The sequence below is a fragment of the Sardina pilchardus genome, chromosome 1 (genome assembly GCF_963854185.1).
Source record: "Sardina pilchardus chromosome 1, fSarPil1.1, whole genome shotgun sequence".
NCBI classification, from domain to species: domain Eukaryota; kingdom Metazoa; phylum Chordata; class Actinopteri; order Clupeiformes; family Clupeidae; genus Sardina; species Sardina pilchardus.
This window is the reverse complement of record NC_084994.1, coordinates 50,368,872-50,385,623: the sequence shown is the minus strand read 5'-3', so window position 1 is coordinate 50,385,623 and position 16,752 is coordinate 50,368,872. Positions and strand designations below refer to the sequence as shown.

The 16,752-nt window shown below is 40.1% G+C and overlaps 2 protein-coding genes and 1 long non-coding RNA gene across 4 annotated transcripts in view; all 3 read right to left on the bottom strand.

Moving 5' to 3' along the window:
- Positions 1-2,126: 2,126 nt before the first annotated feature.
- On the bottom strand, positions 2,127-2,971 carry LOC134095158 (uncharacterized). Its single transcript, XR_009940549.1, has 2 exons — positions 2,827-2,971; positions 2,127-2,737 (listed from the first exon to the last, which is right to left on the bottom strand). It is a non-coding gene; the product is annotated as an uncharacterized LOC134095158 (long non-coding RNA).
- An 8,824-nt stretch (positions 2,972-11,795) lies between these two features.
- On the bottom strand, positions 11,796-13,509 carry LOC134080123 (protein MIS12 homolog). Its single transcript, XM_062536384.1, has 2 exons — positions 13,416-13,509; positions 11,796-12,564 (listed from the first exon to the last, which is right to left on the bottom strand). The coding sequence occupies exons 1-2, from the start codon at positions 13,438-13,440 to the stop codon at positions 11,942-11,944; spliced, it is 648 nt and encodes a 215-aa protein (XP_062392368.1). The 5' UTR covers positions 13,441-13,509; the 3' UTR covers positions 11,796-11,941.
- Positions 13,510-13,891: 382 nt separating this feature from the next.
- LOC134095138 (extracellular serine/threonine protein kinase FAM20C-like) overlaps positions 13,892-16,752 on the bottom strand; it is a 5,634-nt gene continuing 2,773 nt past the window's right edge. For both annotated transcript variants that reach the window (XM_062548525.1, XM_062548516.1), the window contains exons 4-11: positions 16,473-16,551; positions 16,284-16,376; positions 16,053-16,168; positions 15,743-15,923; positions 14,705-14,814; positions 14,521-14,602; positions 14,277-14,336; positions 13,892-14,191 (exon numbers count right to left, since the gene is read on the bottom strand). In XM_062548525.1, coding sequence (XP_062404509.1) covers positions 13,957-14,191; positions 14,277-14,336; positions 14,521-14,602; positions 14,705-14,814; positions 15,743-15,923; positions 16,053-16,168; positions 16,284-16,376; positions 16,473-16,551 — 956 coding nt within the window. In that variant the 3' untranslated portion in view covers positions 13,892-13,956. The remainder of the gene's footprint in view (positions 14,192-14,276; positions 14,337-14,520; positions 14,603-14,704; positions 14,815-15,742; positions 15,924-16,052; positions 16,169-16,283; positions 16,377-16,472; positions 16,552-16,752) is intronic.

Below are 16,752 nucleotides of genomic sequence, written 5' to 3'. Positions count from 1 at the left end.
AAATACACCAACGATAGTCTAGCCTAGCCTACTCTAGTTCTTCTAGACTGTAAAAAAAAACACAGCGATCTGACGTTTCAGTTTGGGGTTACCATGGTTTCTCAGAACGTTAGAGCATTCTTCAGAACGTTAGCGCATTCACCGGCAGTTCCCTAATGAATATTCATGAATCTTCCCCTACCATCCTGTAAAAAAAAAATTCGCCGCCCACACAACGAGTGAAAGACGCCCCTCACCGCACCGCGTCGACGCGCTGGCTGAGAAGCTAGTGACCATAGATATATATAGGTAGATACCGCATTGTCCGTTGAGTTCTATTAGAACGAACGTGGAATACGGCCGCCATATTGGTAGGGGCAACATTCCCCCGTAAATGAATGGAGACCTATCGTGAGCTGAAGGAGTTTTGGGCTATAAAGTCCTCAAAACTCATAAATATTTCAATCGATGGGCATAAATTATATGTCATGGTTACCAGTAGCTAAACTAAGTTAAGAAAACAAAGAAAATAACACTATTTACGTGGGGAAAAAATAAACATTTTGATTAGATCAATTCAAAACACACACAAACTAATCAAAATATATTGACGGATTTATTTAAATATTTAACATATAATCGTTTCATTACAAAAACTATGACTTTTGGCCGTTTTGATGGTTTAAAATAGGAGATGCCGTCAGTTCTGCCACTTCGAACGTTGCCATTTCACTACTTCTGCAAGCTGTCTGACAACCACATTCAAATGACGGCATTTGACAACAGTAACAGGACACAGATCATATGGATATCGTTCGACAAGTGGAAATGTTTGCCTTTACATTACCCCAGAAAATGTAAGGATTAACAATTAAATTGGGCAAAGAAATGGACACTTTTCTGAAGTTATCCGGTCCTGGACCGGCTTACGTTACGTTATGCTATGGCAGCAACGAGCTAACAGGTAGGCTAACTTACTTTCATAAAATTAGACAGGTTAAGACTGTATGAATACTATTATAATAAAGTGACTACATGAGTAACGTTACGTTTCAGAATTAATTTGCCTTCAATTCACAACAAAACCATAGTTAACTGACGTGAAATTAGCCTTGCCACACTAGTCAGTACTATTAGCCAACTCAAAACCTGTTCTCTACAAGCCTTTATAAGACTGTCAAATACAACAACAGAAAACATAAACGTGCTATTTTACATGTACAAGGCCATTCCCATATGTTTAGAAGGCGCTACGATTTGTCCAAAGCCCACAGGGTCTGTTATCCTATAATTTCCACTCAGAGACACCTGTTTCTCCATAGGCTTCCATTGATCTATCGGTCGACATTGCCCCTAGCAATATGGCGGCGCTCTTGCCGTACGTTCTAGAGCCCAATGCGGTGTCTATGTATAAATGTCCGCATTGAAAAACAAACTAATAGCTGCTAACGTTAGTTTCGCATGCTTAGTATGCTTACCAGTATGTGTTAACAGTAAAGGATCAGCTATAAAACTTTGCCTTTTCTTGTAGGTGGCATTTCCCATGTCCTTTCTCCAGTCCCCGGACGTCCATCTCATCCACTTTGACAGGAACAACCTCAGACATGTCGAGCGTGATATTGAAAGGTGTAGATTGCCTGAACAGTGTAGGACACTTGCTATGTTCATGATGATATTGTATCACATTTTAAACTTGCAGTATATCCCTGAACTCAAACTTAAACTATTCTCATTTTGCCCTCATTGTAAAGGTTGCTGGACTCTGTGTGCATTGGAAACTGACAATAAAAAAACTTAAACAACTTAAACTTAATGTTTACTTGCTATCAAAACCATTGTTATTCAAACGTTGATATATTGTATATAAACATTATATATGGGTCATGGTTATAGAATTTAACATGATATAACATGAACAAAACCATAGTATTTTACTGCTCCTTTAGTCATGTTGATTTGCTTTGTATTTTCCTGTTTACATTGTATTGTATGTTGTGTGTGGTGTCTTAAGCTGCTGGGACCTTGAATTTCCCCTTGGGGATCAATAAAGTATCTATCTATCTATCTATCTACAAGTTCAAATTACCAGTAAACAGTTTTAAATGGTTGGTAAGCCTACATTAAGCAAAAATAATGATGATACAAAATATCCACAAATGACCATGTTTTATTGTGTTTGCCAAGGGGTGAGGGGGGGTTAGTCATTAACTTAGAGAGATTTCAGCTCTGGTGGCAGCAGCGTTGTAGACCTTCAGCTCTGGCGATGGTATTGTAGACCTTCAGCTCTGGCGATGGTGGTGGTGGTGCAGGAGGGAGGCGGAAGACAAAATACCCCCTTCATGCACCACCACCGCCATGTGAAAAAACATATATAAAATCAAAACTTCCAGGAGGTATTACAGTTGTATAGCATTACAGACAACACATAAAAAAAGTTCTAAGTTTGTGTTATGCCATGAAACTTACTTTACACGTCTTACTTTCTCATCCTCTTTTGATATTTCTCCACAATCTCAACCGTGACATCATTCTTTCATTTTAATGTCTTGGGTGACAAAAATGTAACTGCTCACTACTGACAAGCCACATTTTGATCTGATGTATTAGCAGCCACCATTTCACATTCCTTCTCATTTGCAGCACTTGACAAAGAAAGGATAAGAAAATAACCACTTGCCTTTCTACTAGCAGGTCTCTTCACCAGGTGGTCAGGAAGGGAGAACACAGTTGGTACTGCAGTGCAAGTCAGACGATTCCCCTTAACATAATGCATTGGGTATTCATGAAATGGGTTGAGTTGGAATTTATATCACCACACAGTGTTGGTCAGGAAAATGATTGGCTTACATAGGTATCAATGGTGAATTCATGGTCTTCAAAATGAAGACTACAGAGATGAGATGACTTGCTGGGCTCCCAGTCTTGTCGTGTTATGTTCACCAGCCATCGTCTCAGTCTGTCTGCATGCTGCACACCTAAAGGAAAACTGTAAAAAAAAAAAAAAAAAAAAAACATTCATATGTCAAGCGGTTGTGAAGGGTCATAGTGTATTTATTACAACCATTACATATGCCTGTCATTCTGTGTACAAAGGCCAAAAACATTTAACTCATAATGCCTCCGGTCTGCTGATGACTGGGGCTGTAATGCCATGCTTTGATGTCTGGCGAGGCTGCTGGTTAATCCGTTCACATTTATTAATTCAGTCAGTCGTTGTATGACATTCATTTGACTACTACTAGGATACCTTCAAGAAACGTAGCTACGGAATCGCTGAATGCCGAGGTAGCACAGCTACACTATCTCGGTAGCATAGAGTTAGCTTAGTTAGACCGCCTTCATCGGAAAAACGGCTGTCATAACTCATAACCATAGGGTCATTACATAGTGTTAACATATTTAATCTCATTAAATATGACCAAGAACTATTAATGTTAAAGTTTGCAATACACCACGTACACGGCTTCGTCTATGAACTATCACAACATTGTTAAATAAACTAGCAGCTAAACTAATAAGTTTACGTTACCAGGCTAAGATAAATTAACCTGCTAACGTAATGTACCCGGTAACCTAACGTCAGCTAACTGGACCGCTATTCCTGGCACAATCAGACACATTGACATAATAATAACTACAACCAGCAAATAAAACAAATATGATAAGTTGCCTGACGGACGAACACCACCACAGCCGAGCCTACTCCACGGACTGAACGGCTGCAAGCGGCTGAAGCTGCGTTGACGCACTGTCAATCAACGCCCTTTTTAGATTTGTTAAAATAACGTAAAAAAAAAATAATTTCACAGAGAAAAGAAAAATGGTGTGTATTGAAGCACATTGAAAACTATTTTTTCGAATAACATGTTGTAAATATAAAATTAGTTTTAGGTGAGAAAAGTGACACGGAAAGTTGGCTACTTGCCCATTGATTTACTTTTAAAGTATTTACCCTAGCAACAAATGTTTCAAAATAAAAGTCCTCACTAGCAAGTTAGCTAGTTAGCATGGTTAGCATAGTTAGCATAGTTAGCATAGTTAGCATTTTTAGCATAACTGCAAAAAAATCATCAACTAAGTTAGCTAATCAACCTGGTTAGCATTGTTAGCAAATTTAGCATAGTTAGCATTTTTAGCATTACTGCTAGAAATCATCGGTTAAGTTAGCTAATCAACCTGGTTAGCATTGTTAGTAAAGTTAGCATTGCTAGCATAATAAGCATTTTTAGCGTAACTGCTAGAAATCATTAGCTAAGTTAGCTAATCAACATTTTAACATGAATAGAAATCATTAGTTAAGTTAGAACTGGAATGTTTCATCTTTAAACTGTCTACCTTCACACTATCAACTCTCTGTAAACTATGCAACCACCATGTTTACCCTAGCTACACCTTAGTAACCATATCTACATTATCTATCTATTTTTGCATTTTCATGCACTGGTAATTCCTTGGAATTGCATTTCTAGTTATAAAGTGTTACCCATTTTATGGTTCGTCTTTTTTGGGGGCTCTATTTTCATATAGCATTCTTTTTAAAAAGTTGGCAACCATGCTAGAAGTTATTAGAGGGCTCTGAGGTTCCAGAATCCAGTGGTTGCCAAAATTATATTAATAATTTAAGGTACAATTTGAAGGTCAAAAGGTCAAAAACAATGCATTTTATGGTTTGTCTATTTGGGGGGCTCTATTTTCATAGCATTCTTTTTAAAAAGTTGGCAACCATGCTAGACGTTATCAGTAGGGTCTGAGGTTCCAGAATCCAGTGGTTGCCAAAATCATATTCAGAATTTAAGGTCAAATTTGAAGGTCAGAACCTCAAAAACAATAAAATACATGTTATGGTTTGTCTTTTTGGGGACCTCTTTTTTCATGCCATTCTTTTTTTAAAAAGTTGGCAACCATGCTAGAAGTTGTCAGTAGGGTCTGAGGTTCCAGAATCCAGTGGTTGCCAACATCATGTTCACAATTTAAGGTCAAATTTAAAGGTCAAAAGCTCAAAAACAATAAATAAATGTTATGGTTTGTCTTTTTGGGGACCGGTTTTTTTAATGGCATTCTTTTTAAATGTTACCAACCATGCTAGAACAGTGGGGTCTGAGGTTCCAGATGGTACTTGCCACAATGATAGGTAAATGTGAAAAGAATTTAGATTTTAACACTCACATCAGAAGCGACCAGGTCGCCGGGCTCACTGAAGAAGAGTCAACATGAGTCCGCTTCAACATGAATTTGTTTTATCCACTCATGACTTTATATTGGGATGTTTGATTTAGCTTATCATAGAGCGGCTCTGACCTGTCAGCCTGGGGCATTCGAAAATGTGCACATTCCAATTGGTTTTCGCCGAGCTACATCATAGTTCATCAGCATATTCAGACTTTTAACTTTTTCGATCTGGTCACCCAATTCGTTTCGCTTTATTATTTTGTTTTATTTGAGGCACATTGAGCTCCCCTGTATGAAATGCACTATATCAATAAAACTTGCCTTGTCACCGAATTTGCTATGGCCACCCTATTTGCAGAGAAATAATGACTTTCGTCACTCTGGTTGCTTCTGATGTGAACACACGGTTAGGTGATTAGTTACATAAAACAATCTTCAGTTTTGCGGATGACAAGAAATAATGACATCATTAGGAAATAAAAACCGAGAGTAGAGACTGTATTGCACACTTTCCACGTGGAATTATTCATGGTCTACAGGCAAACCATGAGGAGGCTGACACACGCATCATCTGCTGGAAGTAATTAATGCTGGGTACGAAATCATCATTGTGAAGTGCCGTGAAACAGATCTCCTCCTTCTGCCTCTTCACTTCACTAGGGACCAAGTCTGGTGTGGATGATGAGTGGGACTTCCAAGGAATATGAGTGCTACCCAGTCCACCTTATCAATGAGAACTACCTCGGGTAGTTGTGGATAATGTACTCGGCTTCCATGCCCCAACTGGTTGCGATACTGTCTCCTCATTTGCTGGACATGGGAAGAAGTCATGTTGGACTGTGTATTTGCAACACCCAGAACTGTTACATGGTGTTGGTTGGGATGGGCCTCAAGGTGACGTTGAGGAGTTTTTGTGCCATCTGTACAAAGCACCATGCACATCTTTGGGTATTGACAGGGCTAGACATGACTTGTTTCAGAAAGGCAAAAAGGCAATGGAAATGTTACCTCCAACAAGTGATGCATCGTCATTGCATCTTGCATGTGCAAATCACCAGGCAAAGGTATGGCTGCAATCTGACAAGGCAGATGTTATGGCCTGGTCAGATTACACGATATCAGCCCGATTTTGGCCATTTGTCGTGACCGACAAGTTTTACAGCGTCGTATCCGATTTCAAATGATCGGGCATGACATCAAACGCGGAGGGAATCTTATAATGTGACATGCTTCACGACTTGCGATGTGTCGTTCACAACGTTCTAAAACAGCCCGACCAAAAGACTGGCTTGTCAGAAATTTGATGGGAGTCGTATGACGCGATCGATGCTTTCGGTGTATGTGGCCACTCTCCCGACCAAGACGCGGAGAGGTTTTCATGGTTCTAAAATCATATAGTGTGACATGGTAGATCGTAAACGACAATTGTGAGCGACAAAAACATTGTAGCCTATAGTCTGACCCTGCCATTAGTGAAATCCCTGAGGAGACAGGTGGTTGGAAGGTTGTAGACCAACACTTGGTGGTTGTGTGACTCAGGAATCTCCTGTTCCAAGTAGTTGCTTGGAGCTGATAACTTGTGGTTGTAGAACCAAGTGCCGTACACATGCCTGCACTTGCCTTAAGAATGGACAGCCTTGCACACCTGCATGCGGTTGTGATGCTGATGGATGTCTCAACAATGTAGGGATGGAACATGATCAGGACGAGACAGCCTTTTTGTAATACAGCAACAAAAATTGCACATTGCAAAACATTGCATATATTACAAAAACATTCAGACAGTCTGAATTGACATTTGAATTGACATTGACATTTTGCCTTGAAATAAAGAAGCATTCTTGTTATTCATTAGCAATATATTCTGTAGAGAACGTTTTGTGTTATTCATAGCTTAAAGGAGTAATGGCCATATCAAGTCTATATATCCAAATTATTTATCAATAAAAATAAACATTTATCAAAATAATCTTTCAAACTTTTCAAAAAAGAATGCCATGAAAATAAAGCCCCCAAAAAGACTAACCATAAAATCTACTGTTTTTGACCTTTTGACCTTCAAATTTGACCTTGAATTATAAATATGATTTTGGCAACCACTGGACTGTGGAACCTCAGACCCTACTAATAACTTCCAGCATGGTTGCCAACTTTTTAAAAAGGATGTCGAGAAAATAGAGCCCCCCAAAAAAGACGAATCATGAAATCTATTGTTTTCGACCTTTTGACCTTCAAATTTGACCTTAAATTATAAAAATGATTTTGGCAACCACTGGATTCTGGAACCTCAGGCCCTATTAATAACTTCTAGCATGGTTGCCAACTTTTAAAAAAAGGATATCATGAAAATAGAGCCCCCCAAAAAGACAAACCATGAAATCTATTGTTTTCGACCTTTTGACCTTCAAATTTGACCTGAAATTATAAAAATGATGTTGGCAACCACTGGATTCTGGAACCTCAGACCCTACTAATAACTTCTAGCATGGTTGCCAACTTTTAAAAAGGATGTCATGAAAATAGAGCCCCCCCAAAAGACAAACCATTAAAATCTATTGTTTCCAACTTTTTGACCTTCAAATTTGACCTTAAATTATAAATATGATTTTGGCAACCACTGGATTCTGGAACCTCAGACCCTACTAATAACTTCTAGCATGGTTGCCAACTTTTAACAAAAAATGCCATCAAAAGTTTTTTTTAGGGTCTTGGCCTGCCGACTATTATTGTATATGCCCCCCTAGAATAATATCGAATGTCTATCAGAACTGCCCGCCGCCAAACACCTGAAGCAACCAGCGTGGTAAAGTTGGCTTTATATTGGATGTTGGATATTCGACACATTCGAAAAACCTATTCAGCACTGGCTAGAAGGGACACATTTGTGTCAAACCAACGTGCACGTGTTACTACAAGGCTTGCCTACATAACACAAAGCTTCATTTGTCAAAAAAAACTATTTTGATTTTTAATGTTGATACATGCTTTTTAATCTATTCTGCGACTTCATTTTTTGACTTGCCCATGTCAAACCACATAGGGTGAATTCAGCTAACTGCCCCACACATAACACAAAGCTTCTTTTCTCCAAAAAACAACCTTTGATTTTATACAACTTTTAATTGTTCAAATGCTATAAATCTATTGTGCGGTCTGACCTTTTGACCTACACATGTCAAAACACATATGGTGAACTCGGCTAACTCTCCTACACATAACACAAAGCTTAATTTCTAAAAAAAAAAAACACTGTTTGATTTTATATATTTTTTAATGTAAAAACCATGCTTGAAATGCTTTAAATCTATTCTGCGGCTTGACCTTTTCGCCTACCCATGTCAAAACACATCTGATTATCTCAACTAACTGCCCCACTTATAACACAAAGCCTTTTCCCCCAAAAACCCACCCTTTGATTTTATACCATTTTTTATAAGTGAAAAAAGGCTATAAATCTATTCAGCGGCTTGACCTTTTCACCTACCCATGTCAAAACACATCTGATGATCTCAACTAACTGCCCCACACATAACACAAAGCTTTTTTTCCCCAAAAACCCACCATTTGATTTTATACCATTTTTTAATGTGAAAAAAGGCTATAAATCTATTCAGCGGCTTGACCTGTTAACCTACCCATGTCGAAACACATCTGATGATCTCAACTGACTGCCCCACACATAACACAAAGCTTTTTTTTTTTTTAAAAAAAACACCCTTTGATTTTATACCATTTTTTAATGTGAAAAAAGGCTATAAATCTATTCAGCGGCTTGACCTTTTCACCTACCCATGTCAAAACACATCTGATGATCTCAACTAACTGCCCCACACATAACACAAAGCTTTTTTCCCCCAAAAACCCACCCTTTGATTTTATACCATTTTTTTATAAGTGAAAAAAGGCTATAAATCTATTCTGCGGCTTGACCTTTTCACCTACCCATGTCAAGACACATCTGATTATCTCAACTACCTGCCCCACACATAACACAAAGCTTTTTTCCCCCAAAAGCCCACCCTTTGATTTTATACCATTTTTTAATGTGAAAAAAGGCTATAAATCTATTCAGCGGCTTGACCTTTTCGCCTACCCATGTCAAAACACATCTGATGATCTCAACTGACTGCCCCACACATAACACAAAGCTTTTTTTCCCAAAAAACCCACCCCTTGATTTTATACATTTTTTTTAAGTGAAAAAAGGCTATAAATCTATCCTGCGGCCTGACCTTTTTTCCTACCCATGTCAAAACACATCTGATTACCTCAACTAACTGCCCCACACATAACACAAAGCTTTTCTTCCCCCAAAACCCCACGCTTTGATTTTATACCTTTTTTTAATGTGAAAAAAGGCTTTAAATCTATTCTGCTGCTTGACCTTTTCGCCTACCCATATCAAAACACATCTGATTACCTCAACAAACTGCCCCACACATAACACAAAGCTTTTTTGTGTTTGGTGAAGAAAACAGTACACACGTGGACACACAGGTGGGCACAAATACATCAAAAACTATTTTGTTACAAAATACAAATAGCCTACTGGCATAGAAAATGTAACAAAATAAAATAATAAAAAGTAAAAAGTAATAAAAGTAATTAGTAATTAGAAAATACAAAAATACCCACACAATAATCATGGTATAGCCTACCAACTTTTAAAATAAACTACAAGAAATACTAGTTTTTTTATTGGCGGACAGAGGCCTAAATTCTTTACTTTGGGCTGAAGTAGCCTGGTCCTACCATACTCTCATACATTCATAATGTACAGAGAGTCTGGACACTTTCCATTGCCAAGCATGAATTTCCTTGAATGCGGATACTCTGCCCAGAGCCTCTCAGATCTGCCATAACCAATCGATAAATGTTTGGTCGTGAGGTGACATGCTCAAAATAGCGACCTCAACGTCATCGTTCTCAGCTACTCCCTCTGTTCGCTGATTGGACCTGCACATTTTTGTCTTGAGAAAACCTGTGAATATACCGCAGACCCAGACTACGTAGTGGAGTGAAATGAAAACTGAATGGACGTACGTAGGAAGGCGGAGCCAAGCTACCTATGAAGTAGATCTAGTAAAAAAATGTAATCAGCATCCTATATCAATATAAACGATGATTGAACTGACAACAAGCAGGCTTTGCAACAGCGGAATCAACTCTGACGAAGCAAACTACCCACCATCATTTTCCGTATTCAATGAAAGTAGTACAGATTGAACCGGTTGGCCTTTTGAAATGCATTTCCCTTTTTGTGCTATAAATGCATGCCTTTTGCCTTCATACATGACTGGCAACACGGGGGACAAATAAAGTAACATCCTGTAAGGTGTCTCAATATACAGAATTAATTAACTGGGAGGTGAAAACTCAAGACTGTTTCGCATTTGGGAGGTTTTTGCTGATTTCTGCAGATCAGGATACCTTGGTTGATACCTTACATAAATCCTCATGTCATGGGGTTCATGTCCTAAAGATTCTGACCTTTGGCTCCCAGACTATGATAAGCATAGCATATTGTCATGGTTATACTAGGTAAGAGGCTATACAGTAAATAACTGTGTGATGAATTTTTGGCTAATTTGAGGGGTAAGTATTTAAGTATTTGAAATACTCTAAATACAACCCCTCAAAGTATTTTGTTACAAAGTACATTTGATTTTTTCCAATCCTGCAAAATACAAATTACAAAATACACTAAAGTAATTAAATACATATTTAAAATACATATAATTGAAATACTGCCCATGTCTGCGTGGACATTGAAGTCTAGATGTTTACTGTAGGTATATTTCAATTAAAAAAAAGGACAGAAAATGAAGTTGTAGTTCAATTAAATTTGTCTTGTCTACAGTAAGTGCTCTAGGTCTTACATGTCAATGGTAGTTACATCTTGGGAGGAATGTATACAATTCATTTTTTATTGCACAGACATAACAAAAGTGAAGGCTAAAACTCCTCATTCTGTTGTGCAGTGTGTAATGATTGATTGAAATTGAAAAGTGATTTGACAACAACTTGCGTTATTTGAAGGCAAAATATTTTACTGCTTGTTTTAAATGTTTTGAGAGCGTTGGTCTTTTGCAAGCAAAATGTCATTTTGGTGTGAGTGATTCTGTTTAGACACACGTGTGTTGACTGTTTTGACAATGTGAGTTGTCGAGTTGACACAAGCATAAGCGATCGAGAAAAATTGTAACTCACACAGAGTTATTACATGTATGCACATGTTTACGGCTATAGTTATTATCTTGTTATATTTTGCTTTTATATTATAATATTGGTAAAGATAATACAATTACATGTACATTTAAACAGCAATGTTTAGTGTTAATGTAATGTTTATTGATGTCATTAAGTTTGCTGGGAAAAGGGGTTTGTTAAGAACAATAAACATATATTTCCATGGCAAATTATGCAAATATGATAAAACAGTTTGACCAGTTTTCAGGTGGGAGGGGAAAGTTTGCATAGAAAATAACACTCTTTTTGTCCGTTCATCATTTTGTCTCATACAAGCAACATTGCATTCTTGGTTACTGTAATTGAATATTAAGGCTATTGATTAATGATTTTGACATTTACACAATAATGTTGTACAGTCTACTTTTATTTCTTAATGTCATGTGACAGTTTAAATGTTGTTGTTTTTTAAAGTGGTAAAATCAGCCAAGCTGCATTTAGACTATATTTCCATTTCCAGATCAAAATCTGACAAGACAGGCTTAGTACACAGTTTTCTGGGAGTATTTACATAAAATATACAGTATCTTCACTGAGAACAGTATCAGAGTTCGTCGAGATCTCTACTCTTCTTCAGGATCTTGGCCTTGACATCTTGCAGGTGCCTCACCGTCTCCACGAGCGGGGCGAAGTTGTCCTGGACAAGACCCTCTTGTCTGCCGCAGGTGCGCAGCTCTCCCACCCAGCTCAGGATGCCGCCCAGGTGCTCCTGCACCTCCTTCTGCTCTCCCAGCTCTGCCAGCAGGGCCTGCTTGGCACACACCTCTGCCTGATAGGCCTGGTGGAGCTCTGCCAGCGACCGCTCCATCCTCATCAGCTCCTCCGGCCCCTGTGGGTACTTCCTGTGGGACTCGTCCTCCAGCAGCAGGACGTTGGGGGGCACGGAGAGGATGCTGTCCACCAGGAGCGTCTCCATGCGACTGGACAGCAGCTCAAAGCGCTCCTGCAGGAACTGGAGCAGCTTTTGGCTGCATTCCTGCATCTGGACACACAGCTCCTCGGAGGGCTCCTGCCCCGCAGCACTGAGCTTGCGCTTGAACACGGACTCCACCACCAGCATGAGCTCGTACAGGCTGTCGTGAAAGGCGCTGTAGATCCTCAGCATGCACGTCTGAGGAGTGAAGCCAAAGAACTGCGCCTCGTACAGCTTCAGAGAATCTGATGCCACTTCAAAAGAAGACACAGAGAGTACGCAACACTTATAACGACAGCAGAATCACCGAGGTTAAATAGCAAGCACAGTGAACACTTTTTACTCTACAGGAATGATATGAGATAGCTGAGCTGTCAGCTGCTGCCAAATGTTGGCTAGTTTTACCCCTCAAGAACACACTAGCAAGAGATCCAGATAAAAGTCAAATCAGGACTAAGTTAAGCGTATTTGACATATTCAATAACACTTGCGATGACAGATGATGTCATGTCACACTTCACACTTATTTGTGCAAGTCACCCGTCATAGCCTAGACGATGCGCTTTAAGTCGCTTTGGCTAAAAAGCGTCAGCCAAATGTAGTGCGTCAGCCTAATGTAATGTTAGCGTGATGTAGGGCTACTCTTAAAAATCAGCCACGCACTCAATTTAGTCCAGTGTCACGTTGGAGCAGCTACATTTGTAACTCCATGTGTTTTACATTACAACATGACAACGTGAAGACTGGTGTTTTTGTTGTGTGTGGAAACCGCTGATTGTCACAACTTCGTACAGTCACTCCTTTGTAGCCTACCCTGGGGAACACAGGTCACTTTATCAAGACATTTCACTGCGCACACCTACAGTATTAAAACGTGGTGGTGAATTAGGTCTTCTTTGTGTGTGCAAACTAACGTTAATAAGTTTCTAATAGCTGATAAGAAACCACCAACCTAGCCATTTGCGAACATTCAGGCAAACATTCAGTCAAGATTAATGGCAAAGGAAGCACATTCATTTCTAAAGTTTCTCTTCTGTCGATGTTTTAATAAATTAAATGACTGATCGTGTGGCCTAAAGTACATTTTTTTTTAAAAAGTTCCTACCAATTTTCTCTGCTGGTTCGTCCATTTTTCCAAAGTACCCGCGCTCTGTAATTTTGCTTCGATGACGTTTATCGTGGCGTAGCACTTCGTGGCTTTACCACATTACCGCCATCTAAAGTCGTGGAGGTGAATACTTAGTACGGCGCGGCACCATCAACAAACTTTTGAGTTTCTTATGGCAAAAGATCTATGCAAAAGATTCACACTAAAATCAGCGGAACAGTGAGCCACTTCATATTGTATCAACTAGGATAATACTGGTTGGTCCAAATCATTTGACCATTTTTTTTTATTAGGCTATTATTTCAACAAAAAGTCTCAACATCAAAAGTGTTCAAATAACTTGTGGAGGCCTGTGTCCTGGGCCTATTGTTCCTTCCCCAGCTCCCGTTATACCTATAGGCCTACTTCCAAGTTCAGGACTTTTTGTTGTTGTAATGATTTGGTGATGCAAAAATACGCTGTGGTTGCCAGTGTAGAATAAATAAAGTTTAATTTTCTTAACAAATCACAAGCTCATAGACATGCCATTATTATAAGATCAAGGATAATCAGGGATATCATTGTAGATGACATTGCCATATTGCTCCTGGCAATGTCCAACAACTTTGAGGACTCGTGCTAAACGGCGGTCCAGGGCTTCAAGGTGTGGCTCAGACAGAAGAGGCGCCACAGCAGTCAACGGGTCCTGCGAGAGCGACGCTCGCATGACAACACTGAGGTGGTAGTGAGGCAGGGCCAGCAGCTGCAGCTTCTCCAGAGTGGAGCGGCGGATCCTATAAGGAGGACAGAGACAGAGTCAAGAGAGGGTGGAGTGCTCAGCTGTTGATATCCCTTTGCCTTTATAGCCACCTGTTTTACCTGCAACACTGCTCCAGGGGTGCTAATATAGAGGGCTCATCTTTGGAGAAACGACCAAACCTGTATGACACGGAGAGCGTCAGTTACACACACACACACACACACACACACACACACGCACCTCACACCCACACCCACACCCACACACACACGCACACGCACACGCACACACACACACACACACACACACACACACACACACAGGAGTTGTGAATCACTGCACTAACAGAGTTACTGCACTTACGCTCTCCCATTGTCTAAGTGTATGAGGAAGGTGTCATTGCCAAACTTCTCGAATGTTTCGTAATGATGTCTGTCCATGTTACCTAACATGAAAAGATCGGTCAAGATTAAATTCATAAAAATCTGACAGTCATCAATTATATAAGTTCCTTCTGAAGCTGTTGGCGGTGGTAACATGGACTAACTCATCAGAAAGTCCAGGATAGCCATGTCAATGAGGTCAACTAGCCGTGTTCCTTGGTTGTATGGCGGCGTCTTTTTCACAGTATCACAGTAGTCTTTCTCTGTCTCCCACCTGTGATACAAGAAAACATTTTACATCAGTATTCATTATGTCTTGTAATCTCCTCTGTTTTAGACTTGAGAACTCGGTCAACTAAGGCAAACTACAAGTTTAGCCCCTCTACTAGTTTATAATTTCTCTGTTCAAACACGATAACTTGATAAGAGCACAGTACTACAACTGACACCCTTCATACAAAGCTTATGGAGTGGAGAGATCACCCACTGCGCCAGTTTACTGTAAAGAGCTTATAGCAGCATAGAGTGCAGAGATCACCCACTGTGCCAGTTTACTGTAAAGAGCTTATAGCAGCGTAAAGTGCAGAGATCACCCACTGTGCCAGTTTACTGTAAAGAGCTTATAGCGGCGTAAAGTGCAGAGATCACCCACTGTGCCAGTTTACTGTAAAGAGCTTATAGCGGCGTAAAGTGCATAGATCACCCACTGTGCCAGTTTACTGTAAAGAGCTTATAGCGGCGTAAAGTGCAGAGGTCACCCACTGTGCCAGTTTACTGTAAAGAGCTTATAGCAGCGTAGAGTGCAGAGGTCACCCACTGTGCCAGTTTACTGTAAAGAGCTTATAGCAGCGTAGAGTGCAGAGGTCACCCACTGTGCCAGTTTACTGTAAAGAGCTTATAGCAGCGTAGAGTGCAGAGGTCACCCACTGTGCCAGTTTACTGTAAAGAGCTTATAGCAGCATAGGGTGTAGAGATCACCCACTGTGCCAGTTTACTGTAAAGAGCTTATAGCAGCATAGGGTGTAGAGATCACCCACTGTGCCAGTTTACTGTAAAGAGCTTATAGCAGCATAGGGTGTAGAGATCACCCACTGTGCCAGTTTACTGTAAAGAGCTTATAGCAGCATAGGGTGCAGAGGTCACCCACTGTGCCAGTTTACTGTAAAGAGCTTATAGCAGCATAGGGTGCAGAGGTCACCCACTGTGCCAGTTTACTGCGGCTGTAGGAGCGCCTCCATGGGCTCCTCCAGGAGCGGCGCGGGGCCAGGGAGAGGTCCGGCAGCATGGTGGCCATGGAGGCCTCCAGAGCACGGGGCCGGCCACACACGGCGTGCTCCGTGGAGCAGTAGTACGAGCACTGACCGTAGAAACACGCGTTGCCCACTAGGTGGACAGAACGAGAGAGAGGGATATCATTACGCTTATCATTACTGTAATAAACATTAATTACATGGTACACGGTCACATCTCTAAAACTATGATTGGACTTGATGAAATAAGTGAATGACATACCTGGTGAATTAAAGAAGGTTTTTGCCAGTTTTCTGTCAGTGGTTATGTCTTTAATTTCTGTAATCACATCTACTAGCCTTCCAACCGCAGGTGGGACTCTTCGGAACCCCAAAACCCTAATCAAAGTAAAGAAACAAAGTGATTCCATTAAACACTGTTTCATTCTTACTGTGAAAAACATAAGAAGTGATGTGAAAAAAAAGATGTGATGGATTACTGTAAACCATCTACCTGTCTAGATGAAATGCACCAATTTCAGCATTGTGTCTTTCGAAGTCAGAGAAGTAATACAGATTGTAATTTGTTTCATCATTGCGGTCTTGCCTGGAAAAGAACAGAGTGGATTCAGAGTTGAGCTCTCAAACTGATTTAATATGAAAATTGTCACCAAAGTGCTTCATGTGCGAATTACTGACTCACTTCATGGGCTTGAAGAGCGACTGCCCGTAATTAGGAAATGACATCACCAACTTGAGCTGAGTGCCTCCGGTCTTCTGCACTAAAGAGCACACAGACTGTCACCATGGAAACTACAGTGATCATATGATCTCTGGCAGATATGGCAAGAGAATTCAGAATTTCATCACAGACAAGATCATTGCAGACCATACTTACAGTAACCAGGGTAACATACAGCAGTACGTGGGGATACATCACAAAATAACATGTGAAAATTGAGTAAGAGAATAAGATGGACACC

What these genes read in the sequence shown, in the direction of transcription:
- LOC134080123 (XM_062536384.1), bottom strand. Translation starts at nt 13,440, where the DNA reads ATGGACGAACCAGCAGAGAAAATTG. An exon ending in CGAACCAGCAGAGAAAATTG is followed by an intron (nt 12,565 to 13,415) that starts GTAGGAACTTTT and finishes CTTCTTTTGAAG; the next exon opens with TGGCATCAGATTCTCTGAAG.